Source organism: Thalassophryne amazonica, chromosome 6 (assembly GCF_902500255.1).
Source record: "Thalassophryne amazonica chromosome 6, fThaAma1.1, whole genome shotgun sequence".
Lineage (NCBI taxonomy): Eukaryota > Metazoa > Chordata > Actinopteri > Batrachoidiformes > Batrachoididae > Thalassophryne > Thalassophryne amazonica.
The window spans coordinates 68,335,730-68,363,403 of NC_047108.1; the positions used below are offsets into that span (position 1 = coordinate 68,335,730).

A 27,674-nucleotide genomic window follows, 5' to 3' on the forward strand; every position below is an offset into this window, starting at 1 on the left:
CATATGTTTTTACGTCAGACAAGCTTGAACCTTCGTGCGCATGCGTGAGTTTTTCCACGCCTGTCGTTGTGTCATTCGCCTGTGAGCACGTCTTGTGGGAGGAGTGGTCCAGCCCCCTCGTCAGATTTTCATTGTCAGGAAATGACAATGAAAATCCTTTTTTTCCATCAGAAAATCCTTTTTTTCCATCAGAATTTTTTCAGAAACTGTTAGAGACAGGCAGCTGGAAACCATTCGAAAAATTTATCTGGCTTTCGGTAAAAACTTTACGGGCTTCACAGAGAATAAGGACTGTTACTACAGCTTTAAGGACGCCCCACAGTGGCGCACGGCGAGACAAAGGAGTGCCAGGGGACAAGTTGGGACATGCCTATCTCGGCTTTCAATGCTTACCAGCCCAGTGAGTATAAGAGAAATTGTGGAGAGCTGGGCATGTCCCAACTTGTCCCCTGGCACTCCAAAACGGAGGTGTTCCTTTGTCTCACTGATCAGCGAATCGGTCCTGACGCGCAAAGCCTCCGTGCGGCTTTCCATGACAAAATCTCTTGTTAAAAGTGAAATCTGCCGGAAAATGGCTGATGTCCAGCTCTTGTGATAACCAGAGAAATTGCTCACGACGGTCCCAGCTCCACACAGCGATCCGTTTAGAAATGATGTGGTGTTTTCTGCCTCTCGATGGCAGCTCGGAGCGCGGTGCGCTGTGCACCATTGTGGGGCGTCCTTAAAGCTGTAGTAACAGTCCTTATTCTCTGTGAAGCCCGTAAAATTTTCACCAAAAGCCAGATAAATTTTTCGAATGGTTTCCAGCTGCTTGTCTCTAACAGTTTCTGAAAAAATTCTGATGGAAAAAAGCCCAAATCATTCCGCCATTTCCTGACAATGAAAATCCGACGAGGGGGTGGACCACTCCTCCCACAAGGCGTGCTCACAGGTGAATGATGCAACCAACAGGCGTGGAAAAACTCACACATGCGCACGAAGGTTCAAGCTTGGCTGACGTAAAAACATATGAATTAAATCCATATAGTTTTTGAAAAAAATAAAAAGGTCAGATACTTTTCTGACAGACCTCGTACATAAAGTATATTGTTTGAATTGCATAATAATTATGTTACCTATGCCATTTATCTTGTATAGGTAACATAAGCCTATCCTAGTAGCCAAGGGTGAGAAGCAACATAAACCCTGGACAGAATCAGAATCAGAATCACCTTTATTGTCATTGTAATTTACGTCGCAACAAGATTTGAGTGCAACTCCAAAAGGTGCTTTTCCGAGGTGCGAGTAATTATTAACCAAATAAAAAGATAATAAAACTTAACAAAATAAATTATTTAAATATATGTACAACTAAAAATAAAATGTGGGCAAAATATAAAATGTAAAACAAGAATTATGTACAACTGTGGAATGATATTGCATGGGAAAATATTGCACATGGGTACAGATATTGTAGAAGAAACTTTGAAAAGTGCAGATTAATGTAGTAGACAGGCCAACATCCAAACACATTCACACTCCCAGACACATCTACGGTCAATTTGGAGTCACCAGTTCACCAAACCTTCATGTCTTTGGAGGTGTGAGGAAGCTCACGCAAACACAGGGGGAACACGTAAACGCTACACTGAAAGGACCAGGTCAGAAGCGAATCTGGGGCCTTCTCGCTGGCAGATTTAACCGCTAAACTGCCATTCTGCCAACTGACATGAATGTCAGTTGACATGAGTCTCGTCATTGTACATACACATACATACAACAAAATTTGTCCTATACATTTAACCCATCCTAACAATCCAACCATTAGGAGCAGTGGGCAGCCACAGTCCGGCGCCCGGGGACCAACTCCAGATGTAGAGACACTGGGCCTCATGTATCAAAGTTGCGCACTTGTGGCATAAAAATGTCTGTATCTTATGCCTGACGTCATTCCCAGTTGTAACTTCCAAAGTAACTGGAATGTAATATTAGACAGCACATTTCATCCATACTGTCTCTGTCCACTCATCTGTATAATTTTCCTTAGATTAGGATTAAACTGAAATTGACTAAAAACACATCCAGGGGAGTTGTAGACTCTCACTCGCTTCATGCTACATGTTAAGCAACCACATGGCCTGGAAAGGATTTTCTTATTTAATTTATGTAAACTACTGACCCAAAGAAAACTTGACATAGTGAAGAAAAACTGAAATATGCTGTAACTATCACAGGGGCAGATCCAGGGGGAGCATGGGGGGGGGGGGGTGCACATGTCCCCCTCCGCTTTTCATGCATCAAAGAAATAAAAATCCCTACCGAATGCTGTTTCTGAACCCTCTTTTCAGCAACACGTGACTCAGACATTTATACCAGACCATGACTCAGCAAGGTGTAGCAAAGGTGTTCACTTTTTTAGCCACAGACATTTCAGATGTTCTCTGTTACTTGTTATCATTAACATCATAGCATTGCATTCAAGATTGTACAACACACGTTCAAAAAAAAAAAAAAAAAAAAACAGGTTATAAAATGCAGGAAATAGCACCTACCAATTCAAAAATTTCTGTGGGGACCCCCACCCTTTAAGGATGCCTTGTGCATTCGTAATTCCACACCCCTTTTCAAAATCCTGGCTCTGCCCCTGTATTATTTGTAAAACAACATTATATGGAAAGATTAAGTAGAAGATTAGAGAAGCCATCTTATGACCAGATGATCATAGGTTCAATCCCTGATCAAGTAGGAAAATATGGGTCGGCTGGGGAAGGTAAAAGAACAGCACTTTTCTTTTACCCTCATTACCATCACTTTGGCCTGAAGGAAAATCCTTAATGTCTGTGTGGAGCTGAGCAACCTGAGGTTGGTGTTAATGGATAAAGTGCCTCAGATGGAAACGCACTGTATAAATATTTTCCATTTAGGCACGGCAGGCATTAATGTAATCCTGTATCTTTGACTCTGCTTTTTTTCTCTGCTGTCTTATTATCTGCTGTTATCGAGCACAGAACATAATCAAAGCTCATTTCCAGTGCTGGACCCAAAATGATGTTACTATGACAAAAACCTGGTGCTCCCATTGTCACTGTTCAGGAAAGGACAATTTTACACCTTTCCTGTGAAAATACCCTCCAGGTGGGTGTCTTGGGGAGTGGTTGGAGGTCTGTCTGGTTTGGGGTGATCTGTAAGAAGATCCAGTCGTTTGGTTATTCTCACAATGGTGGAGCTTTAATCTGTCATGTAGCTCAGTGGGATAAGGAGTTGAGCTACCAATGTGTAGATCTGGGTTCAGTTCCCAATCATTCTAACTGTCTGTATCTATGGACAAGTTATGTCATCTGTGTTGTCTCGGTCAACCCAGCTGCAAATGGGTATCGGCTTTGACTGGAAAAGTAACCTGAATCGGACTGGCATCCCATCGGGGAGTAGTGGTGGACATTCATCCACTTCACACAATAGAATCTGAGATAAGCTCCAGCACCAATTTGCCTCATGGCAAATATAGGACAGACTGTAACAGCAAACATCTCAAGATACTGCAATTTGTCCATTTTTATAATTTTGTTTGCAATTACATTTCAGCCATTTCACATTTGCCAGTCGCAAAAACTGGATGTTGTTTGTCCACCAATACTGCCTGTGAGCATGGCATCCATGCACTATGACTGTACTTGCTGTCAAAAGTTGCTAAAATTGTTCAAATGTTTTTAACTTTTTCCTCTTTCTGAAGCAACAAAACAACAGTGTCTCAGTCTGATTTGTGACTATAATAGTACTTTCCTGTGATTATGATTTGGCATGTATAAATAAGCTGAACTGAACTGTAAATGTAAGAGCTGAATTTAAAGTTTTATTGTTGACTTATAAAGCTTTAAATGGTTGTGTCCTCAGCAATCCTACTGGATTTATTGAGCCTTATGTGCCTTCTCTTGCCCTGCAGGATGGCAACTTACTTTGTGTTCCTAACACCACTTTACACCGAGTCCACGACCGATGTGCGATCGAAAAATGGCCTCTGCTCACTGTCACTCACATCTGCTTTCACCTGGGTTGCAGGCTGGTCATAGTGGGGTCTCCGTGGTCGGAACAAAGATCCCTCCTGGTCGCCATCATTCTCCATCGGTCTCCAGTAGGTGCATGTGTGTACTGAACTGTTTAAAACACTCGTAACAGTTGTGTAGGATACATGGGTCTCATAATGGGTTTCGTTAACTCTCACAGGTCCCAATCCACTCCCAACCTGATCCTATTGGTCGTAATAGGCGCTCAACTGAGTCTGCATGGGGTTGCATCACTGGTCACAGATATTAAAATATATTTCACTCGCACAATTTAGTCTCAATGCATGCTTGGTGTAAATGCAAATAACAGATCAAACTGGAGACCAGCCAAGACTTGTGAGAGTTGACAACATGTCATGGTCCTGCAGGTCTTATATGGGTCTCAGTCCAGCGTAAATGGGGTATAAGGTTAAAAACAAGCTGTGGAGCCTTTGATCATTCGGCCCTGCTTTGTGACATAGTTAGCTGGACAGTATTAAAAAATCCACCTCTGCTGAATGTATTAAGATTAACCTTAAAGCATATTTATCTTCTGCTGTTTACAATTAGTTCATGGGTTTCTCTCATATTAACAGTTGTTGGTTTATATGATGTATACTTGTTATTGAGTTTTAATTCATTTTGTGTTTTTTGCAGTTGTACAGCCATCCAATTAAGGGTCAGGGGGGGGGGGGGGGGGGGTGCTGGAACCTATCCCAGTCATAGGGCGTGAGGCGGGGTGCAACCCGGACAGGATGCCAATCTGTCGCAAGGCCACATATAGACAGACAAACACATTCACACTTGCACACACACACCTACGGACAATTTAAAGTTTCCAATCCACCTAACCTGCATGTCTTTTGGTTGTGGGAGGAAGCCGGAGCACCTGGAGGGAACCCATGCAAAACATGGGGAGAACATGCAAACTCCACACAGAAAGGCCATGGGTGGGAATCGATTCCATGACCTTATTACTGTGAGGCAACAGTGCTAACCACTAAGCCACCGTGCTGCCCCTTTTTATCGTTGTTTTTATTTTTTTATGTAGAACACTTTAAATGTATTTATTCACCTTTCCAGAAGACAAAGATTCGCTCTTGAGATTCTTAACCATCCTACCCTGAGTGATACCTGCAGGCTATGGGTTGATCTGTGGGTCAATTGGGTGCTGGTATGCCTAGTCATAAAATATTGTAGGTGTGGGCGGAATGGATCATAAAGTGACTAAGCAGAGTTTCCATTAATGCTTTACAGACATATTACAGTCTCTCTAACTGGCATACAACAGTCTAGGATGTCATTACGTCCATCTTCTTGTCCTCTCTCCCTCTCACACATGCACTCACCAGAGGGTGCACTTTGTGTTTATGCTGAATTCCCATTAGCGGTAGAAAAACGTGTAGCCATAGGCTCCCATCGACATCGCGCTACAGAATCTGAGGATAAGCACCAGAATCAGTGGGCCTCATGTCCTATATACACAATAAAACTGATGCATTGAATGAACTCAATTCAATTATGTACAGGATTTCCATCAAATAAATATATGTAGCCCCAACTTAAATAAAGCACATCCATGCAAAATAATTGAATTTAATTTAGTTAGGACTACATTTATTATGTGGAAATCCTACCCAGAATTGAATTGAGTTCATCCAATGACTCATTTGTTGTCACTCAAAAAACTGACTCACTGGATTGGATTCCATCTAATAAATATATGTAGTCCCAACTCAATTAAATTATCTTGCATGGATGTGTTTTATTTGAGTTGGGGCTACATATATTTATTAGATGGAAATCCTGCACATAATTGAATTGAGTTCATCCAAAGAGTCTTTTTTTTTGAGTGAAGGACTAATATTTGCTGTCAGAATGGTAATTGTTATCATTTCTAAATAACTCCTATTGTTAAATATATCTCTTGTGTATTGTATGTTTGAATTAATAATGTGTAGAAAGAAACTCCCTACATGTACGGAGAAGGCCATATCTGCTGTGGTGACCCAGAGCAAACAGGGAAGCCAACAGAAGCATGCATTAGATTTTTTTTTCCTACAAATTCTGACATCCCACTTACGTCCTCACCTAAACCCACCAAGAAAAAAAAAACCCTCTGGTGCCACCACTGCTCAAGAGTGAGATCTTTCTTCTGCATCAAATTTATTATTTTGTATTAGTGAAAAATTTGTAACAGCCATAACAACCCCATTATTCAGCTGTACTACTCTACTCCTAACACATCAGCTCTATAGGAAACAGGAAAGAGACTCCTAAACGAGGCATCAAACTGTTGCACTGTAAAGTCCAGCTGTTGGTGTTTGGTTCACATCTCAATAAAACAGTGTCATGGTAATTATGTCCCATCTTGTGCCGTCTTGGATTGCTGAGTGGTTGGTACTAAAGCGCTACAGTTAGCAGCAGGCGTTTACATGCTGTCTGTCTCATCCATTAGGACACATAATTGTCAGACGGGGACCATTGAGTCAGCACACTGCTGTAAAATTGGCTTTTTGACATGGCCACCAGTACAAAGGCTGTTCTCCTCCACGGTTGCCCTTTTTGAGTGCAGATGGTCAAGACAGCTGGGACAATTTAGTGATCTGAGGCTTTTAAACGACCCCCCCTCCAGGCATGATAAAACAGCTTGAAATGCCACTTGGATATTTTGCGCTGAAGATTATATCGGAAACAAAAGGTGGACCATTTGTTGTCCTGCAGGGGCTGCATTCAGGGATCAAGAATTTCAGAACACCTTGTGGAACATGGTGATAAAAGAGAGGAAAGGGGGGAAAAACTGAACATTTTTGGCAAGTAGGCAGGATGAGAGGGACGGTCGCAAAGCAGGCCTCAGCCAGATCTAAAGATGTCAAGCTACCAAAAGGACGGACCTCCCCCCAGGAAAATGTGCAATTCCACATGATATACAGTGCAGTTTTCATTTCAGACAGATGAACACCAGTTAGATGAATTTAGAAATAAAAGGCCAATAAAAGATTTGATCTAATCTTAACCCATTTTTTGTTAACATATGATCCATACTATAATTTTTTTAAATTGTCTAATGGATGTTCGCCTAGCGGAATCTGGAATGACACTGGTGCAAATCCTGTGTGGTTGCTGACCAACAGAAAATTTGAAATTATACAAAAAGTGACAAATATGAATTATTAGATTAATATTATGGATTTATTAGAACAGTATTTGCATTGCACAGTGCCACTGAGTACACTGAAGTGAAAATGCCATAATATATGAAGGTAAAATGGAATGAAAGAACCAGCCGCAAATAATAAGAAATTTTGCTGTATTTAAATATTTTTCAGGTGAAAATAAGTTCTACATGAAGGACTGGCTTCTACTGTATTTTCTGAACATAATACCCTGAATACCTGGAAAAGTTTCATCAATGGTAACTGGCAACACACTTTTTTTCTGAAATTCTGACTTTCATACTTTAGAAAGAACACATGCAAGAACTGTCTATAATAGTGGTCATTACAGACAGACAAATGCAGTTAAGGCACCTTGACACTTGCACGAATTTGATCCCCATACTTGTGTGCAATAAGTAAACTCGTCGTAAACTGTTGCAAACTGCGCGTGAGCTGTGTGCGACTGCGTGCCAGTGCGCAAAGAAAATTTTGAAATCTTCAAAACCTCTGGCACGCATTAATTTCATGGGGGTACGGACAAAACCCCTTTAGGACAAAACCCCCCTAGTAAAAGTGCATTCTAGGACAAAACGCCCCTGGTTCATATGAAGTTTTGCTCAGCAGAGTTTTGGCATGTGTGTTCCTCATAATAGACATGAAACATGTTGAAGGGGGTTCTTAATTGTCAAATTCCAAACAGTTTTATGGAGTGGGTGTGAAATTACTCACCAAAGAGATAACTGTCAGGTGCAAAAACAGTTATATGGAGTTCCATGGATATTCCTCATTTATGACAAGGCTTCATCAGTGAACAGGATCATTGTATTTGCAACTGATGAGGGCTTCAAAGGGGTATGGACAAAACCCCCTTAGGACAAAACCCCCCTAGTAAAAGTGCATTCTAGGACAAAACCCCTGGTTCATATGAAGTTTTACTGAAAACTGAAACTACTCACCAAAGAGATAAGTGTCAGGTGCAAAAACAGTTATATGGAGTAGGCATGAAACTACTCAGCAAAGGGATTAGTGTCAGGTGCCAAAAGAGTTGTATGGAATAAATGTGAAACAGCCATTCTTTATAAGTGTGATCAACTCGGATTTAATCCAGATCTGACAACTGTCATCACAGACTTTGAGCAGGCAATGATAAATGCTGTGCAGAGTGTTTTGGGGCCTCATGTGACATCCCATAGCTGCTTCTACCACCTGGCACAGAGTACTTGGTGAAAAATACAGAGCCTAGGATTGGTTAATGCGTACAGGACAGATGAGAGTGGTATGCTTCTGTGGTATGCTTAATGTACTGGCATTTCTACCTGAAGAAGAGGTCACCAGTGGCATGGCCTACCTTATGGAGAACATTCCTGATGTAGAAGGACTTGACAGTCTGCTTGATTACTTCAATGTAACCTGTGTCTCAGGAAATTTCATGCATCCAGCCACCAGTTCTACCAGATGGATAGCTACCTCCAGTGCACATGAGGAGGATCCCACCTCTATTTCCTCCTCAACTTTGGAATGTGCATCAAGTCACAGTGGATGGACACGACCGCACAAACAACCTGTGTGAAGCATGGATATAAAAAGCTTTTTGGCCACGACCATCCAACCATCTGGAAAGCGATTGACTGCATTAGGAAGGACCAGGCTCTTGCAACAGCAGCACTGTTATGAGACTTCATTGGGGAGCCTCCCAGGAAATGGGTTAAAAGGGCAAGGAGCAGTTGCACAATCTGTGTATGGACTTTGTGAGCAACAGGAAAACAATGGAGGAATTCATTTCTGGAGTAAGACATTCTATGAGGTGGAAATGAACTAATCTTTTTTTATGAAATATTGTATGAGCTGCTGTTATATTTTAATAAAGCTACATAAAAATAATGATTTTGTCTATTTGTTTTTTCTCCACTAAGAGTATCTTGCCTTATATATCTTTGAGGAGCATTTGTCCTAAGGGGTTTTTGTCCCAGGGGGGTTTTGTCCTAGGGGGGTTTTGTCCTAGGTTTTGTCCTACACCCAATTTCGTGAAGTAGTCATGAACATTGTGCAAATTATTCAAAAACACTGCGTGTCACAGTGTGCCATTGACATGCAGCGCATCTGAACGATGACAAGATGTTACATCTATTAAACACAACTTGACAGATACATTATCTAACTCAGAAGAAAGAATGAAAATGCAACAGTTTTACCAATCCATTACAATATATATATTATAAATACTTACCTTTGAGACAAAAGTCCAAATGCGTTCTTCACCACACAACGCGTACGAGACAACCTGCAGCTGTAGATAATTTCTGTGTGATTCTGGGAGCGATGACAGAATGGTTTCATCAGCCAAGTTCTGAAAGCAAATGTGTCATCGGCTACAAAATTATTATTTTATATAGCGTAGCATCCAGTGGGACAAAGTGGGACGCACTAGCACGACAAATTGCAAGGCAACATGGGGATCAAATTTGTGCAAGTATCAAGGTGCTTTTAGACCAACTGTAATTTTTTACGCTCCACATAGACAAGGTTGACCTTTTATTTCTAACTTCGCCTGTCTGGTGTGTATCTGGAATGAAACGTAGCACCAGTGTAAGGGGGCGGGGGGAGATATCCTAGGATATATTCCCCCCAACCCTGGAAACTGGTTTGGAAACTGGTTAGTCACCCAGTCAGAGCAGCGTATGTCGACATGGGCCTGATTACCAGCAAACTCACCAGCTGTTTAATGAACACAAGGACCTCTTTCTCTGGAAGCAAGTTTTCCCTTGAAAACTGTGGAAGCCGTATCCAGGTCTATTTAAATGAGGTAACATGGGGAAGGTAAGCACCACCACATGAGCATTGTTTTCACAGTTCAAAGTGAGGAGAGAGTACTTTGCACTTCAAAGACACTCATCTGGGAGGCACTACAGTGGGGGAGGGGTGAGTGGGGTGGGGGGGGTGAGGCAGGAAATAAGAATCAGGGTAATTAACAACTTCTGCTCTGTAATAAACCAGAGACTCAAAGATGTCAACGTCCTCTCCGCTCTGTTCTTCTACCGCTGTCTTCTTTCATCTTAAATGTTTGCTTTAATTTGGAATTAGAGCAGTTTTCTCACTTCAGATGGAGTTGCATCATGTTTACAGTATTTACAGTCGATGCTTTATATTTTCACAGCTTCATGCAAGTGTAGACGATTTTGTTGTATTTATGCTTCAAGCCAGCAGCATCCGAACAGTTAGATTTTAATGAAATGCATCTTCATCCCCCTTTGAAAACTGCAGTCACGATACAGTCAGTATGAATGTTTGTTTGTTTTTTTTTAAGTTGATATATATGATTGTGAGTTTGGATCAGGAAAGCTGACATCCAGTCTGTTTTCACACCAACAACTTAAAAAAAAAAGTCCAAACCAAACGGTACAATTTGCAGATTGTCCTCAGTGTCTTCATTTCTAGAAGATGTAAATTCCTTATTGCAATCCTGTATAAAGCAAAGGACTTCCTCTGGCAACATTCATTAACTATTTTATATCATTCATTATTTGCTCCATATATGACCTATTGCATTGAGGTTTGGGGAAACACAAAACTAATACAAAACCAATATTTTTAGTACAAAAGAAAGCCATAAGAATTATTAGTGACAAATCTTACCGTGAACCAACAAACCCATTATTTGTCTGTTTACATATTTTAAAATTTTGGGACTGGGTTGATTACACCACAATTCAAATCATGTATAAAGTCAAAAACAAACTTTTTCCTCAACATGTGCAGGATCTGTTTAAAATGAGGGAGTCCAGTTACAGTTTGAGAGGAACGTTAGTATTTGAGAAGTCAAAGATTCGAATTACTGTAAAAAGTCAATGCATTTCTGTTAAAGGTGTTAACATTTGAAATAATTGTCCTGATAACATCAAATTATCTGGTACATTAGTTGGCTTTAAAATATAATTACTTTTTATAATCTGATTAACAAGGTTTATAGATTTTTGTTACTGTTTTTGGGGATTGTGCACTGTGTTTATGTGGTTGTGTTTGGATTTTTCTTTTTTTTTGTTTTTTGTTTACTGCTTAATTTATATATATATATATATATATATATATATATATATATATATATATATATATATATATATATATATATATATATATATATATATATATATGTGTGTGTGTGTGTGAACATCTTACTTTTGTGGTAAAAGGGGTGGCCGTCTATAAGCTTTTGCTTCTGCCTACACGCTTTCGGTCTCATGTTCACTGTTAAATTGTCTTATTTATGAGTTTTTTTGTTATTAAGTCTGTGTGCCAAATCAATTCATTCATTCTTTGTGTTAAAATGATTTAACTTATTTAGTGATGTTTATTTAAGGGTTACAGTGTGTGAAAAGAGGAGCAGGAGATAAGTGAGGCACTTCAAATTTACATGAGAAGCAGGTTCCCAGCCTGGATTTAACTCTTAACATTGTAATGGTGAGCAGATTACAGAATGAGATTAAGCCTCAATCTGCATTTAATGGAGCAGATCTGAGGCGGCCTCGACTTGAACTCAGATATGTGAGAATGTCACACAGGGCCGCCTATTTGACGCGTCACCTACTGGTGAGAACTTCTAAGCTGTGATTGACTTTTATCAATTAGCTTTGTGAGGGAAAACACTGATTTTTTTTCACTGTGTGTCATCTCATGACAGGGAGAGACCGCCTGCAGAAACATAATACTTTCTACTGTCAAAATAAAAATTAAAAAACCCTGAATATATTGAACACAAATTTATTCATCTCTCTCTCTCTCTATTTATTTTTTTTTACAATACTGGGTGATGTCAATTGAATTTAATTTTTTTAATATATATATATATATATATATATATATAGTGCCAAATCACAACATAAGTTGCCCCAAGGAGCTTCACATGGGTAACCATCCCTGGTTCTCAAGACCAGGCACCTAAGTGGCTCTACTCTACTCTTTTCTACTCTTCTATTTTACGCTTCCTTTTTAGATATTTAAATATACCTTAGTATACTAACATAGTTCCACCTTAGAATTGGAATATAATATATAAGATATACCTTACTGAATTTTCATGGGTAAGTCGGCAACAGCGGTCAGAAAAAACTCTATTCTGCATTTTTTTTTTTTTTTTTTTTGAGGAAGAAACCTCAAGCAGACCAGACTCAGAGGGGTGGTCCACTGCTTAGGTCATTCTAACAGTAACAGAGATCAAATAAAACAAAGTACAACAAAAATTGGCAAACATGCAAAACAGGAATTAAACCAAAGTCCAATCATTGCAATTGTCCATGTCATCATCCAAGGTGACAAAGTTGCGGGTGTTGCTCGGCAGCGCCCTCAAAGAGGGTCCAGTAATCAGCATCAAACTTCAATATGATGTATTTTTCAGTCTCTACACAACTGACAATGCAAATTTTTTGTTTTCTTTTTTCCCAACTGCCCCCAGTTGCTGGTGGTCACTACAGCAGATCTGATAGAGATCCACATTAGGGTTTGGTACAAGCTTTTTAAACTGGATGCCCTTCTTGACATGTGCTCCTGAATGGTCTCCCAGCCAAGTACTGTGCACCTTCTGAGATCTCACAGGATCAGGTACACTAAGAGCTGCTATGGCTGCTAAATGATTTCTTAAAATGAATCAAAAATGTTTTGTCATCAGGATTTTCAGTTTTTCATTAATTAAAACCATCAAAATATCCTCAGATTCTTAACTTACTCCTATATGTACCCAACCTGCAGACATGAAATACGGTCATCAATGGGATTACACTTTCAGGCTTGCTTGACAGCATTTACACCCCCCCAATAGTGATTGTAGTTGTAAAACAGGGAGGACATATGGAACAAGCAACATGATAAAGGAAGAAAGACAAACCCTTGCTGCCTTAAAATTTTGTAAAATATAAAGCAGATCAATTCATTGAGCAGCAATTTTTTTTTTTTAGTTTTGTTCACATGCACTACCAGCATGCCACCGTTACCTTAGCAGTAGCAAAAACAATATTGTGTGTAGGTATCTAAACTTATCTTTGTGATGTGCAATAGCACAGTGGTAACACACCTGCCTCACAACAAGAAAGTCTGGGCTTCAAAGCCACCACTCCCAAGTTGTTTTTTTTTCCCTACATGGTGTGTTTCACTTCTTTGTGTGAAATATGTGTCACTCAGCATGAATCCATAGATCAGTCATTTGTGACTATGACACAATGATTTAACCAACTATGTGTTGGTTGGATCAGTCTAAAAATGACCTCATCTTGTCTGCTCAATTTCAGTTAACTTGAATGTTAAGCCAGCTCAAACATTCAATTTCAATTTAATTTCAATTTAATAATTTATATAGCGCCAACTCACAACAAAGTTGCCACAAGGCGCTTCACACAATTCATGACAACACAAAGTAATTTAAAATCAAAATAAAAAAAAATTAAAATCAAGAAAAGTACAATAAAAAGATAAAACACAGTAAAATAAAAAGAAATTACAAAGCAAACATAAAAACAAAAAATTTGATTAATAAGACAGTCTAAAAAAGTGGGTCTTCAGTCTTGATTTAAAAGTCTCCACAGTGTCAGACTGCCTAATAACTGCAGGTAGATTGTTCCAAAGAGTCGGACCACAGTAGGAGAAGGCTGTATACCCCACAGACTTCTTGTTCACCCTCGGAACACACAGAAGCCCTGCACCCTGCGAACGCAAGGGCTGCGCGGGTACGTAGGGCTTGACCAAGTCCGCCATGTAAGAAGGTGCCCGTCCGTGAACAATTCTATAAACCAACAATAAGACTTTAAAATCCAATCTGGCAGAAACCGGTAGCCAATGAAGAGATGCCAGAATGGGAGTAATGTGGTCAAACCTTCTACTTTGTGTCAGAAGTCTGGCAGCAGCATTCTGTACCAATTGAAGTCCCCAAATGCTAGACTGCGGCAGACCAGAAAATAAAGTATTACAATAATCGAGTCTGGAAGAAATAAATGCATGTATCAAAGTCTCAGCATCAGCCATAGACAGGATGGGACGAATCCTCGCCACATTTCGCAGATGGAAGAAGGCAGTCCTCGTAATGTCTCTTAATGTGGGGGCCAAAAGAAAACGCAGGATCGAAAAGTACTCCAAGATTCCTCAGAGTCTGGCTGGACCAAGAACCATCATTTCAGTCTTATCATCAGGAGTAGGAAATTACTAGACAATCAACTTCTCACAGATATAAGGGCAATCTTATATGGGCAAGATCAGTGTTGCCACAGTTACTTTGAAAAAGTAATCCAATTACTGATTACTGATTACTCCTTGAAAAAGTAACTTAGTTACTTTACTGATTACTCAGTTGGAAAAGTAACTAAGTTAGATTACTAGTTACTTTTTTAGTTACTTTCCCCAGCTGCCGACAACAACCCCCTGCCATCTCAACATGACAATAATACTTGTTTTGCCAAAACTCACTTTATAGTCATGCTTTCTTGACTTCAATGAAAATAAATACTTGTTTTATAAAAAGTAAAATAAAGACCTCTTTCTTGACCTCATATTTAACTGTTGACATCACTGTAACAGTAAAACTTGAAATTTCTAACCTACATTGTTTATAAATGTAACTATTAAATTTTTTTCTAACATTTAAATTCTCTCTAAACATTTTACTTGTTGAAATTATTATTTTAAGTAGTAGTAGTAGTAGTTGTAGTAAAAAAAAAAAAAACGGCTTCAAAACTGGACCTTTAATCTAGGGGTGTTGTGGGGGGGCACATCCCTGCCCCACGCCCCCATTCCATCTGGATTCGCCCCTGCCTTGGCGTTTGGGCAAAAAGAATGGATTACATTTATTTACGCAGGAAACATGACCAGATTTACAGGTAAGAAAGTTTTATTGTGTTTTCACATCATGTGGTCCTCAGAAAGAGAGTTTAGGTGTATTTGAGTGGAAAATAGTGTTAGTCGTTGACGTGCCTGAAGCGTGGCGGAGGACCAGCTATTTTTAGCAGTAGATACGGAGCGGCTCAGAGAAAAAAAAAGCATAAAAATGTCTTTGTAAAGCTCAGTGCATTTGTGCTGTTGTCACTGCTTTAAGAGGTGAGGACAAGTTGTAGCTGCTGCCCGGGAGCTGCTGCAAAAAACCGTGGATGAAAAGCTCGCAGCTCACTTAAAGTGGGCAGTTCAGTCTTCCTGCCCACGGACCACGTTTAATGCTGCTATCGACCCACAATGCAAAAATAATAGTAACGCACAGTGACTTGGAGAAGTAACTTTAATCTGATTACTGATTTGGAAAGATTAACGCGTTAGATTACTCGTTACTAAAAAAAAGTGGTCAGATGAGAGTAAAGTAACGCGTTACCGGCATCACTGGGCAAGATTACCAGCAGTTACCGGCATGTACAATTGAGTATCATCATCATAACAATGAAAGGCAATCCTGTAATGCCGCAGAATATGCCCAAGGGGCACTATATAAAGTGAAAAAAGCAAGGGGCCTAACACAGACCCCTGGGCTGGAGTTTGGAAAGAAGAGACTGCACATTTGCCACATCCCAGAGTGTGGCAAACCCCAAATTTCATTTCACCAAGGCCAGAAGTAGTGTTATTATACACAACGCAACACAAAGAATGACTGGACAAGTATGACATCAGCCAAGCAAGAACACTTCCAGTAATCCCAAAGTAATTTTCTAGCCTATCACATTAACTCTTTTAAGTTCAAACACAAAATAATTTTTGAAGTGCAATGCAAGATTCCATAAGGAACCATTTCTTTTTCTGTTAAATATGTAAAGCATAAATTTGTGAACAGATACACTCAACAAAAATATTAACACAACACTTTTATTTTGCTCCTATTTTTTACAAGTTGACCTCAAAGATCTAAAACATTTTCTATATACACAAAAAACCCATTTCTCTCAAATATTGTTCACAAATCTGTCTAAATCTGTGTTAATGAGCAGTTCTTTGCTGAGATAATCCATCCCACCTCACAAGTGTGACATATCAAGATGCTGATTAGACAGCGTGATTATTGCACAGGTGTGCCTTAGGCTGGCCATAATAAAAGGCCACTCTGAAATGTTCAGTTTTATCTCACAGCACAATGTCACAGATCTCACAAGTTTTGAGGGAGCGTGCAATTGGCATGGTGACTGCAGGAATGTCCACCAGAGTTGTTGCCCATGAATTGAATGTTCATTTCTCTACCATAAGCTGTCTCCAAAGGCATTTCAGTGAATTTGGCAATACATCTAACCGGCCTCACAACCCCAGACCACGTGTAACCACACCATCCCAGGACCTCCACATCCAGCATGTTCACCTCCAAGACCAGCGACCAGACATCTGCTGCAACAATTGTTTTGCAGAACCAAATAATTTCTGCACAAACTGTCAGAAACCATCCCAATGGAAGCTCATCTGCATGCTCGTCATCCTCATCAGGGTCTTGACCTGACTGCAGTTCGTCATCGTAACCAATATGAGTGGGCAAATGCTCACATTCGATGGCATCTGGCATGTTGGAGAGGTGTTCTCTTCATGGATGAATCCTGGTTTTCACTGTTCAGGACAGATGGCAGACAGTGTGTGTGGCATCGTGTGGGTGAGCGATTTGCTGATGTCAGCGTTGTAGATTGAGTGGCCCATGGTGGCAGTGAGGTTATGTATTGGCAGACGTACGTTATGGACAATGAACACAGGTGCATTTTATTGATGGCATTTTGAATGCAAAGAGATACCGTGATGAGATCCTGAGGCCCATTGTTGTGCCATTCATCCACCACCATCACCTCACGTTGCAGCACAATAATGCAAATAATAACGCATAAAATGTTTTAGATCTTTGAGTTCAGCTCATGAAAAATGGGAGCAAACACAACATGTTGCCTTTATATATTTGTTCAGTGTATGTTGTGGTTCTTTCAGCTGTCCTCAGTTGTCCAGGGTCACCACAGCAGTACCAGCACAGCCCCACTTTGGGATGTGGCAGACATTTTATACCAGATGCCCTTCCTGACACAACAAAAACTGTACATGGAGAAACACACACAGGCCCAGGTTTTCCCATGTGGTCTCCCAGCCAACTATAAATCAAGATCTACTCTGCTTCACTGCTAAGAGGTGATGGGATTAGATGCACAAAAAGCAGAATGGCTGCAAATTTATAAATAAAAAGCATAACACAATGCTAAAATACCTGAGCCTTGTCTTCTTTGCAGTTGTTTAATTGGTATCCCAGTGCAAAGTACGTGTGTGTGTGTATATATATATATATTATATATATATATATATATATTATACATTTATTGTTATTTACATTAATTTTTAAGATCTTAATGTCTTACGTTCAATTTGTACATGTTCAGTAAAATCACTTTATCTATCAATCAATCAATCATAAACAATATTTACATTTTAACGGTGTCTGCAAGAGGGCGTTTGTGTGCACATACATGAGCTTTTGACAAGAGTGGATGTTAGTTTTGAATTAGTGGAAGTTAGTGTGCACGCTGGCTAAAGTTTATGGTGCACCTGTTGGGAAAGTGTAATGACATGGACCCACAACAGGGGGCGCAAATGAATGGTCAATAGATAATCAAATAAATACAATTTATTGTGGCAAATGTGCACAACAGGTCGAATACTGCTTTTAGACAGTCAATTACAAAATTAAACAGGTGACGTGTGGGCAGGTCCGAGGGTAGGAGATGCCTATCCAGAGAAGAGCCGGGGCCCACAAGGTTCCGCCGCCAACGAAGACCTGCAGTATACTGAAGCCGCCAAGTCCCGAGTCCCCAGGTGGCCTCTACTTCAGCTGTCAGATCCGGTACTGCTGGCAGGAACAGAAGACAGGTTAATGGTGGGTGTGTGTGCACACCCAGCAGAACAATCAGCAACTCAGTTCAATTCCGTTTGTGGGAGAATCTCCACCTTCGACACAAAAACACAGAAACGTGCAGAGACCGACTGTTACTTCTCTGATTTTGGAAAGAGGAGTGAAGTCCGTCACTCTTCAAACGTCCAAAACCCAGCTCCAGCTGATTTGAAGATAACAGGTCCGACTGCAGTCCACGCAAGCTCTCCGTCGATGATGCGGGCAGGAGGCGGCGCAGGTCCGGGGGTGCAAAGGTCCGAGGTGTGGTATGGTTTAATCTTGGAGACATGAAAAACAGGATGGATCCACAGTGAAGCTGGGAGTTTCAGTTTCACTGTGGCTGGACTGATGATTTTGGTGATCCAAAAAGGTCCGATATATCTGTCCATCAGCTTTTGTGACTCCGTGTTGAGAGGAATGTTCTTTGTTGACAGCCAGACCTCCTGCCCGGGCTGATATTCTGGGGCCGGGGCACGTCGGCGGTCTGCATGGCTCTTCACCCTCGTCCGGGCTTTCAGCAGGGCAGAGCGGGCTGTATGCCACACCCGACGGCACCTCCTGAGGTGGGCCTGGACCGAGGGAACCCCGACCTCTCCCTCCACAGCCGGAAACAATGGGGGCTGGTACCCCAAACACGCTTCAAATGGGGAGAGGCCGGTTGCTGATGAAACTTGACTGTTATGAGCGTACTCGATCCAGGCCAGATGTTGACTCCAGGCTGTCGGGTGCGCGGAGGTCATACACCGCAGGGCCTGTTCCAGCTCTTGATTAGCCTGCTCTGCTTGTCCGTTGGTCTGAGGGTGGTACCCGGATGAAAGGCTCACGGTGGCCCCCAGTTCCCTACAGAAACTCCTCCAGACTTGCGAGGAGAACTGGGGACCATGATCCGAGATGATGTTCACAGGGATACCATGCAGACGTATGACGTGGTGGACCAGGAGGTCTGCAGTCTCCTGGGCCGACGGGAGCTTCGGGAGGGCCACGAAGTGGGCCGCCTTGGAGAACCGGTCCACTATCGTCAGGATTGTTGTCATTCCCTGGGACGCAGGGAGACCCGTGACGAAGTCCAGGCCGATGTGGAACCAGGGGCGATGAGGCACTGGCAGCGGCTGGAGGAGTCCCTTCTCCGGTTGGTGGACTGCCTTGCCCCTGGCACAGGTGGTAAAGGCCCGGACATACTCCCGGACGTCGGCTTCCAAAGACGCCCACCAGAACCGCTGCCGAACAACTGCCACGGTCCTCCGCACCCCTGGATGGCAGGTGAGCCTAGAACCGTGGCAGAAGTCCAAAACTGCAGTCCTAGCATCTGGTGGGATGTACAAACGGTTAGGCGGTCCACCGCCGGGGTCCAGGTGACGCGTCAGGGCCTCCCTGACGATGTTCTCCACGTCCCACATCAGTGTGGCGATGATAGTGGACTCCGGGATGATGTTTTCTGGTGGATCCGACAGCTCCACTCTGACTTCCTCTTCATGCACCCGGGACAGTGCGTCTGACCGCTGGTTCTTAGTCCCGGGGCGATAGGTGATCCTAAAGTCAAAACGGCCAAAAAAAAGAGACCAACGGGCTTGCCTGGGGTTCAGACGCTTAGCGGTCCGGATATACTCCAGGTTCCGATGGTCGGTGAAAACCGTGAATGGAACCACAGCTACCTCCAACAAGTATCTCCACTCCTCCAGGGCCTCCTTCACCGCCAGGAGCTCCCGATTGCTGACGTCATAATTCCGCTCTGCTGGGGTCAACCTGCGGGAGAAATAGGCACAGGGGTGGAGAACTTTATCGGACTCCCCGCTCTGGGACAGCACGGTTCCTATCCCTGAGTCAGAGGCATCAACTTCCACAACAAACTGGCGGCTAGGATTAGGCTGCACCAGAACTGGCGCAGTAGAGAACCGGCATTTCAACTCCCTAAACGCGGCTTCGCACCGATCCGACCAGGTGAAGGGAGCTTTTTGGGAGGTCAGGGCTGTAAGGGGACCAACAACCTGACTATAGCCCTTGATAAACCTCAGACAGAAATTAGCGAAGCCGAGGAACTGTTTGCAGCTTCCTACGGCTTGCGGTTGGGGCCAATCTCTCACCTCCGCTACCTTGGCTGGATCAGGGGCGACGGAGTTGGAGGAGATTATGAACCCCAGGAAGGGCAAAGAAGTAGGGTGGAACTCGCACTTCTCGCCCTTCACAAACAGCTGGTTCTCCAACAACCACTGCAGGACCTGACGTACATGCTTAACATGGGTCTCAGGATCCGGGGAGAAGATGAGGATATCGTCTAGGTATACGAAGATGAACCGATGCAGGAAGTCCCGCAAGATGTCATTTACTAATGCTTGGAACGTCGCGGGGGCGTTAGTGAGGCCGAACGGCATGACCAGGTACTCAAAGTGACCTAACAGGGTGTTAAATGCCGTCTTCCATTCGTCTCCCTTCCAGATCCGAACCAGGTGATACACGTTCCTAAGATCCAATTTAGTGAATATTTTGGCTCCATGCAGGGGCGTGAACACTGAATCCAACAGGGGCAACGGGTATCGGTTGCGAACCGTGATCTCGTTCAGCCCTCTAAAATCAATGCATGGACGGAGTCCGCCGTCCTTCTTGCCCACAAAAAAGAAACCACCACCTAACGGGGAGGACGAGTTCCGGATCAACCCGGCAGCTAAAGAGTCCCGGATGTAGGTCTCCATCGATTCTCGCTCGGGGCGTGAGAGGTTGTACAGTTTACTGGACGGATACTCAGCACCCGGGATTAAATCAATGGCACAATCGTACGGTCGATGCGGGGGAAGCATCAGCAAGATCATGGTACTCAACTGGCACCGTCGTGAGATTGGGGGGGACTCGAACCTCCTCTTTAGCAGTCACACCGGGTGGAACCGAGGATCGTAAACACTCCCGGTGGCAGGTTTCGCTCCACTGAGCTACAACCCCAGACGGCCAATCGATCCGGGGATTGTGCTTACTAATCCATGGATAGCCCAAAATAACTCTGGAGGTAGAAGGTGTCACAAAAAACACAATCTCCTCCCTGTGATTCCCAGACACAATCAGTGTTAAGGGCTGTGTCTGGTGTGTGATTAATGGAAGAAGGGTGCCATCTAGTGCCCGTACCCTCACTGGTGAAGGAAGAGCCACTAGAGGGAGCCCTACTTCTGCAGCCCATCTGCTATCTAGCAGATTCCCTTCTGACCTCATGTCGATTAGTGCTGGGGCTTGAAAGGTTAAATCCCCACAGAGGATCACAACTGGGATTCATGTGGATTTTTGTGCAGTACCCACGTGTGTGTTATGGCCCACCCTTAGCCCAATCTCTAAGGGCGAGCGTTGGTGTTTAACCGCTTGGGACATTGTCTCTGCAGATGCTCGTCAGAGCCGCAGAAAAAGCACTCTCCGCGGACCAACCTCCTCTGTCTGTTTTCTCATTTTATTTTGGCCCTGCTCGTGTCCATAGCTTCGTCAGCAGGGGGAGCTGTTGTCACACGGAGCATTCTGGCTCTGGAGCGTGGGGAAGGCGGGGCTGCTTCGGACCGGGAAGAGAGAGGGGCGGCGCGTGCCCGGCCACGTCCTTCGTCTCGCTCCTGTCGACGTTCTTCCAATCGGTTGTCTAATCGTATGACCAGATCAATAAGCCCATCTAAATCCCGCGGCTCATCCTTAGCCACCAGATGCTCCTTCAGGACTGACGACAGTCCGTTCATGAAGGCGGCGCAGAGTGCAGCGGTATTCCAGCCGGACCTCGCAGCCGCAATGCGGAAGTCGACCGCATACTCAGCTGCACTCCGACGCCCCTGTCTCATTGACAGCAGCGCCTCTTCGGGCGGCCCACACAACAGCACCAACCCATCCTAAACAACATATGAATCCTCTTTGCGCTCACTTAGAAATTCAAGACGGCCTCCACAGGTGATTTTCAAGCTTTGTATAGTGTTATAAACCATGAAAATAACAAAATTTCAATGCTTTTGAGCTACCTCTAAAATATTATTTATACAAACAAAATTTTACATAGCATGTTTTCTCATCAATTGGAACCTATTCTGGGGGGTCAGAATATTAAATTTAAAAACTTTGCAAAATAAGGACCACCCTAATATAGGGTCACCTATTCACTTAACCTGTATGTCTTTTGAAGGGGAAGGAAGCCAAAGCATCTGGAAAGCCACACAAACACAGGGAGAACATGTAAACTCCACACAGAAAAGGTCAAGTGGGAAGTGATCCCATGATCTTTTTGCTGCGAGGCAACAGTGTTAACCACTATACGAGCCACCGTCGCCCCATTGTAATTTCATCATAAAAAAATAAATCTTACATTTGATGTATGTTGGAATATGAGTGTTTGAACATTTTTTACTTCATTTTATTTGAATTTGTTTAGGCAGCACGGTGGATTAGTGGTTAGCACTGTTGCCTCACAGCAAGAAGGTCATGGGTTCGATTCCCACCTGTGGCCTTTCTGTGTGGACTTTGTGTGTTCTCCCCCTGTTTGCGTGGGTTCTCTCCGGGTGCTCTGGCTTCCTCCTACATCCAAGGACACGCAGGTAAGGTGGATTGGAACACTTTAAATTGCCCGTAGGTGTGCATGTGGATGTGTTTGTCAGGGTTTACCCCACCTCATGCTCTATGACTGCTGGGATAGGCTCCAGCAGCTCCCCGCAACCCTTAATTGGAGTAAGCGGTTGAAGATGAGTGTGTGTGTGTGTGTGTGTGTGTGTGTGTGTGTGTGTGTGTGTGTGTGTGTGTGTGTGTGTGTGTGTGTGTGTGTGTGTGTGTGAATTTGTTTATCTGACATGGTGATGAAAGAAAACTTCCAATTTATTACTACTGGTGTTATAAAAAAGTGTCTGAGATTTTTGCACAGGATTGTACTAGATAGATAGATAGATAGATAGATAGATAGATAGATAGATAGATAGATAGATAGATAGATAGATAGATAGATAGATAGATAGATAGATAGATAGATAGATAGATAGATAGATAGATAGATAGATAGATAGATAGATAGATAGATTGATTGATTGATTGATTGATTGATTGATTGATTGATTGATTATTTGTACCACTTTATTGTCTGGGGAAAATTATGTAATTTGCAGTTCCTTCTCAGTTTATACAAAAAAAACAACAACTCTGAGATCTGGTCACAGTGCACAAAGTGAAGGTTGCACATCTGCAAAAGACGTGCAAAGACAAAATGACTTTGTAGTTGTGACTGTTATGCGTCAGATTGTTTTCACTGTTTCTCCTATAATGCGGGTGAAGCAGATCGCGCACACTGCAGAGTGAAAAATATTCAGCCTTAGCTGATTATATTCATCTTTTAACACAATAACCATTTTCTTTTTGTGCGGTATTTGTTTTAAAAATGCTGAAACAGCACATGATAACTTCTTTTTAAAACAAATGGAGTTCAAATAGAAAGCAAATGAAATGAAACAATCCAGATGTCATAGGTCTTATTTCTCACAACAATCGGAGGAGGAGTCCGTTGTTGGGTCAGCATTTGGTTGAAATTGAGTGAAATTATGAGTAGCCACCCCTTCAGCTAACAGCCCCCCTCCTCCCCCAGCCTGCATCAGACTGGAGACCCCCGCTGAGAGGAGTTTTTCTCCTCTATAAAGACAAGATGCTGCGCAGGAGCCTGTGAGATGATCGCAGGGATTTTCTGCGCTCCTCTGACCTCAGCACCGCTGCCGCCACACCGACTCATGTCCTGGACTTCTGACGGCACAAAAAGCTTCACCTAGCGGACGCAGGGACTTTTGACCCCCGTCGTCCGTGTGAAGGTGTCTTCTCGCTTTGCGCTGCAGTTGAGACTGTGCGCGTCACGGCCGCTCGGCGCACTTTGTGGGAGCAGCAGGTGCTTTGTGAAGGAGGACCGATGGCCCGCGCTGACGATACAACGAACTGACAACTTTTTGCACACGTTTTTACAGGTTTGTTGAGGGAAAAATGAACTCGCTTTGTGTTTGAGAGAGCGCAAATACTGCGCGCAATAACCAAGAAGTTAAATCAGCTTCTAACAGTAAGAATAAATGGACATATTCGAGATAATTTAATATTTTATAGCACAGTTTGTGAATTTTAGGAGATTTTTGGATATTTTACGCTTTTGTGCAAAACCAAAGTATTGCTAAATTAAAAAAAAAAAGCCAAATAAAATTAAGCACGCTTATTAAAAAAGTACATGGTTCAATATTTAAAAATCAAATTAGTAATTTGCATGAGTATTTTGAAATAATTCCAGCTTAGCCATGACTGAGTAAATACCATGAGACTTTATATAAGACTAATGGAGTTTAGTAAAGTATTTTGTCCTCTACAGGGTCAATTACACTCAAAACGCTGACTCATGGATTGGATTTCCATCTAAATATATGTAGTCCCAACTAAATTAAATTAAATTTCTTGCATAAATGTGCTTTGTTTGAGTTTGGGCTACATATATTTATTAGATGGATTACTGCTCATAATTTAATTGAGTTCATCTATGAGTCATTTTGTTTGAGTGTAATTTGAACAACTGAATTAAAAGGATTTGATCTTAAGATGCAAAATTAAAAGTTATTCTAACTTCTACATTCTAACTTCATCCCATTCTCCTCATAATTGTCCATGCAAATCATTACCATTTTTAATGATTAACATTTGACTTAAGCCTCATTAAATTACACTTAGCAATTTCAGTGTTATGATCAAAATGTTTATTTTTTGTCAACCTACACTGAAAAAGAATCAACTTTAAAAAGCATTACAATTGGTACAACCTGAATGAATTAAGTTGTACCAATTGTAATGCTTTTATAAGTTGGTTTAACTATTCTCCTTTTTCAGTGTATGTTAATGTTTTTAAACAATGAGCAATTTTGCACCATCTTGTAATAATTTATCAACTTACTAAAATGTATATATGTTAATGACGCTTGTTTTTTTATGATGAAAAGGCTCTTCAACTTAAGCTATTACACTAACTCCGTTAAATGTTTCTAGAGGGCACAATTCAAATTTTGTGTGTATGTCTGTATGTCATATCTCAGGACCGGACACCCAGCTCCTCTCCAGAGGGAGCACCAAACGCCCTGTCCTTCCTGGCCACCACCTGCAGCCAGGCCTGGCAAGTTGGAGGCACCATGGGCTCAGACAGCACCCAGTTCCCCTACGAGGGCACAGTCAGCTCAACATCTGGGATGTTTCAACTCTGGAGCAACGATATGACTCCCAGCTCAGCCCTCAGTACACACCAGATGACCTTCACTGTGCCCAAGATGCAGTTCCTGGACACATACAGTCTGGTCTGGGTCACACCCATCACCCTCATCACCACACCACCACGAGCTGCCTCTCACCCCTCCGGCTGAACCACCCTCATCCTACTCTTTTGAACTCTCCCCGGTTAAAGTGTTGTCTTCTCAGCAACAGGCAAATGGCCCACTATTACCCCAGCACAACGGTGTGGGGCCAAAACTTCTCCAGCTTCCTCCAGAACTCCTCGGGGGAGACACCATCTACCTGGAGGCCACATGGACGAAAGCCAGCAGTTGGTGGAGCTTGCCCCAAACCAACACCGCCCCCTCCAACCATCCCTTCTCCTTGGGGCAGGCAACTGGTTTTGGGCCACCAACCCCAAATTGCTGCTCTCCTCCAGGGCACCTCCAAAAGCTGCTGAGCTCCACACGCCGCTGCCGACGCTGCAATGCCCCAACTGCCAGGCTAATGGGGGGGGTTGGAGTTTGGAAAGAAGAGATGCACATCTGCCACATCCCAGAGTTGTGGCCAAGTTCTACAAGAAGACCTCACACTCAAGGCTCACCTACGCTGGCATGCCGGGGAGAGGCCCTTCATCTGCAACTGGCTCTTCTGTGGTAAAAGCTTTACACGTCAGACGAGCTACAGCGGCACCTCCGCACGCACCACTGGAGAGAAGCGGTTTTGGGTGCCAGCAGTGCGGGAAGAGGTTCATGAGGAGTGACCATCTCTCCAAACACGGTCAAGACCCACCAGACAAGGAAGAGCCGGTCTGCACAGCCTTTCACAGCACGGAGCAGCGGACCCTCTGCTCGCCACGATCAAAAGAGATGTGACGCAGGCCGTGATAGCCAAGGACAGACTGATGCAGGTCGGCAAAGTGAGGGGAACCGCTGCGCACCCGTCGTTCAAGAAGCATAAACAAACAACAGAAAACTAATCATTTAGGCACCTTCAAGGAAATGACGTCTTTTGCGTTTCTGTGAATGTTTTGCGCATTTGGTTTTTAAAATGCCATGATATGCTATATTTACTTAATCTAGTTATGTCAGCCCCACTAAAAAAATTACTCATTGGATGAAATCAATTCAATTATGAGAGGATTTCCATCTAATAAATAAATGTAGCCCAACTCAAATAAAGCACATCCATGCAAGATAATTAATTTATTTAGTTGGGACTACATATATTGATTAGATGTAACATCCAATCCCATGAGTCAGTTTTTTTATTGCAGTCCTACAATCTTATTTTTAAAATTGGAATCATAAAAACAATTAATTGTAACAATTTGTTGTTTTTTATTTTAGCTGTTTTATTGTTGGTGGAGTGGCCTGACGACTGGTCGCCTCATTGCCCTTGTGAAGTCCTTGGGGGCAATAGTGTTATGATTTAGCGCTATGCAAATAAGATGAATTAAAGTTCCATTTGGCTTTTCCCATTAAAGCAACCACAATTTGGAGTCTAGATGAACTAAATCGCATCTCATTTCTGGAGTGAAATGAAACAGATTTCATCTGGAAAAAAATGATTTTCCCTTTAAGGATTTTAGTTTTTTAACAGATTTGAGTTTTGCTGCTGCTAATTAGATTTTTATTATTAAAAAAAAATCCTAATCTGTCTGCTTCAAGGAGGTAGAGGTCTTTTAAAAATGGAAACATGAAACGTTTTGATCTTCATTTTTCATCTCTTCTGCTCAAACCTGAGACACGGTTGATTCAGATGAACAAACATTTTAAAAGTTCTTTGTAATTTATGTAAAAACATCATGAACAATTTTATGGGGTTGTAATAAATGTTGTCCTGAAAAAAAAAAAAGCTCTACTGCTGGGACATCATTTTTCTTAGGTTGTATTGATGTTAGGGCTGAAAAACCTTGAACTGTGAATGATCATGTGATTGCACTCTGCTCACTGTACAACAACAAAAAAAGACCTAACATTTTGTTCAAAGGTTTTCACACCTCAGAGTAAACAGTCAGCTCATTGATGTGACCGTTTGTCTCGCCTTCTGTAATCAAGTTCACAGTCATGTGGCTTTTAATGAGTGTTTTCTTTCTCTTGATGGAGTAGATTGAGTCGCCACATGCTGCAGAGGCCACTGGAGAGGAATTCCCTGTGAATGGGACCCCTGTTGCTGAGACTCCCCTCAGTGGTGACAGGAACTCCCTTTGATTTTGCACCCTTGTGAAAGTTAATACCCCCGCTGTTCCCGGCCGCCATATATCACAGTCGCGTTACGATCAGCCCCAGAATAGGGCTTTATTTAGAGGCCAGCCAACCAGATGTCTGCTCATCCAGGGGTTTCTTCTCTTTGTTTTTAGATCTGTTTGAACTTTCTCTAAGGAGCGATATTGAAAGGAACAGAATGCTTTGTCTTTATCTGGGGCAA

General features: G+C 42.5%; 1 protein-coding gene across 1 annotated transcript; it reads left to right on the top strand.

The window, feature by feature from the left end:
* The first annotated feature begins 9,985 nt into the window (after positions 1-9,985).
* sp5l (Sp5 transcription factor-like) lies at positions 9,986-27,457 on the top strand. Its single transcript, XM_034171489.1, is given in 17 exon segments — positions 9,986-9,994; positions 23,849-23,974; positions 25,076-25,307; positions 25,310-25,357; positions 25,360-25,493; positions 25,495-25,530; positions 25,532-25,576; positions 25,578-25,631; positions 25,633-25,693; positions 25,696-25,728; positions 25,731-25,760; positions 25,763-25,915; positions 25,918-25,964; positions 25,967-26,023; positions 26,025-26,066; positions 26,068-26,163; positions 27,356-27,457. Coding segments are annotated over 17 exon segments (1,305 nt in total).
* The last annotated feature ends 217 nt before the right edge of the window (positions 27,458-27,674 follow it).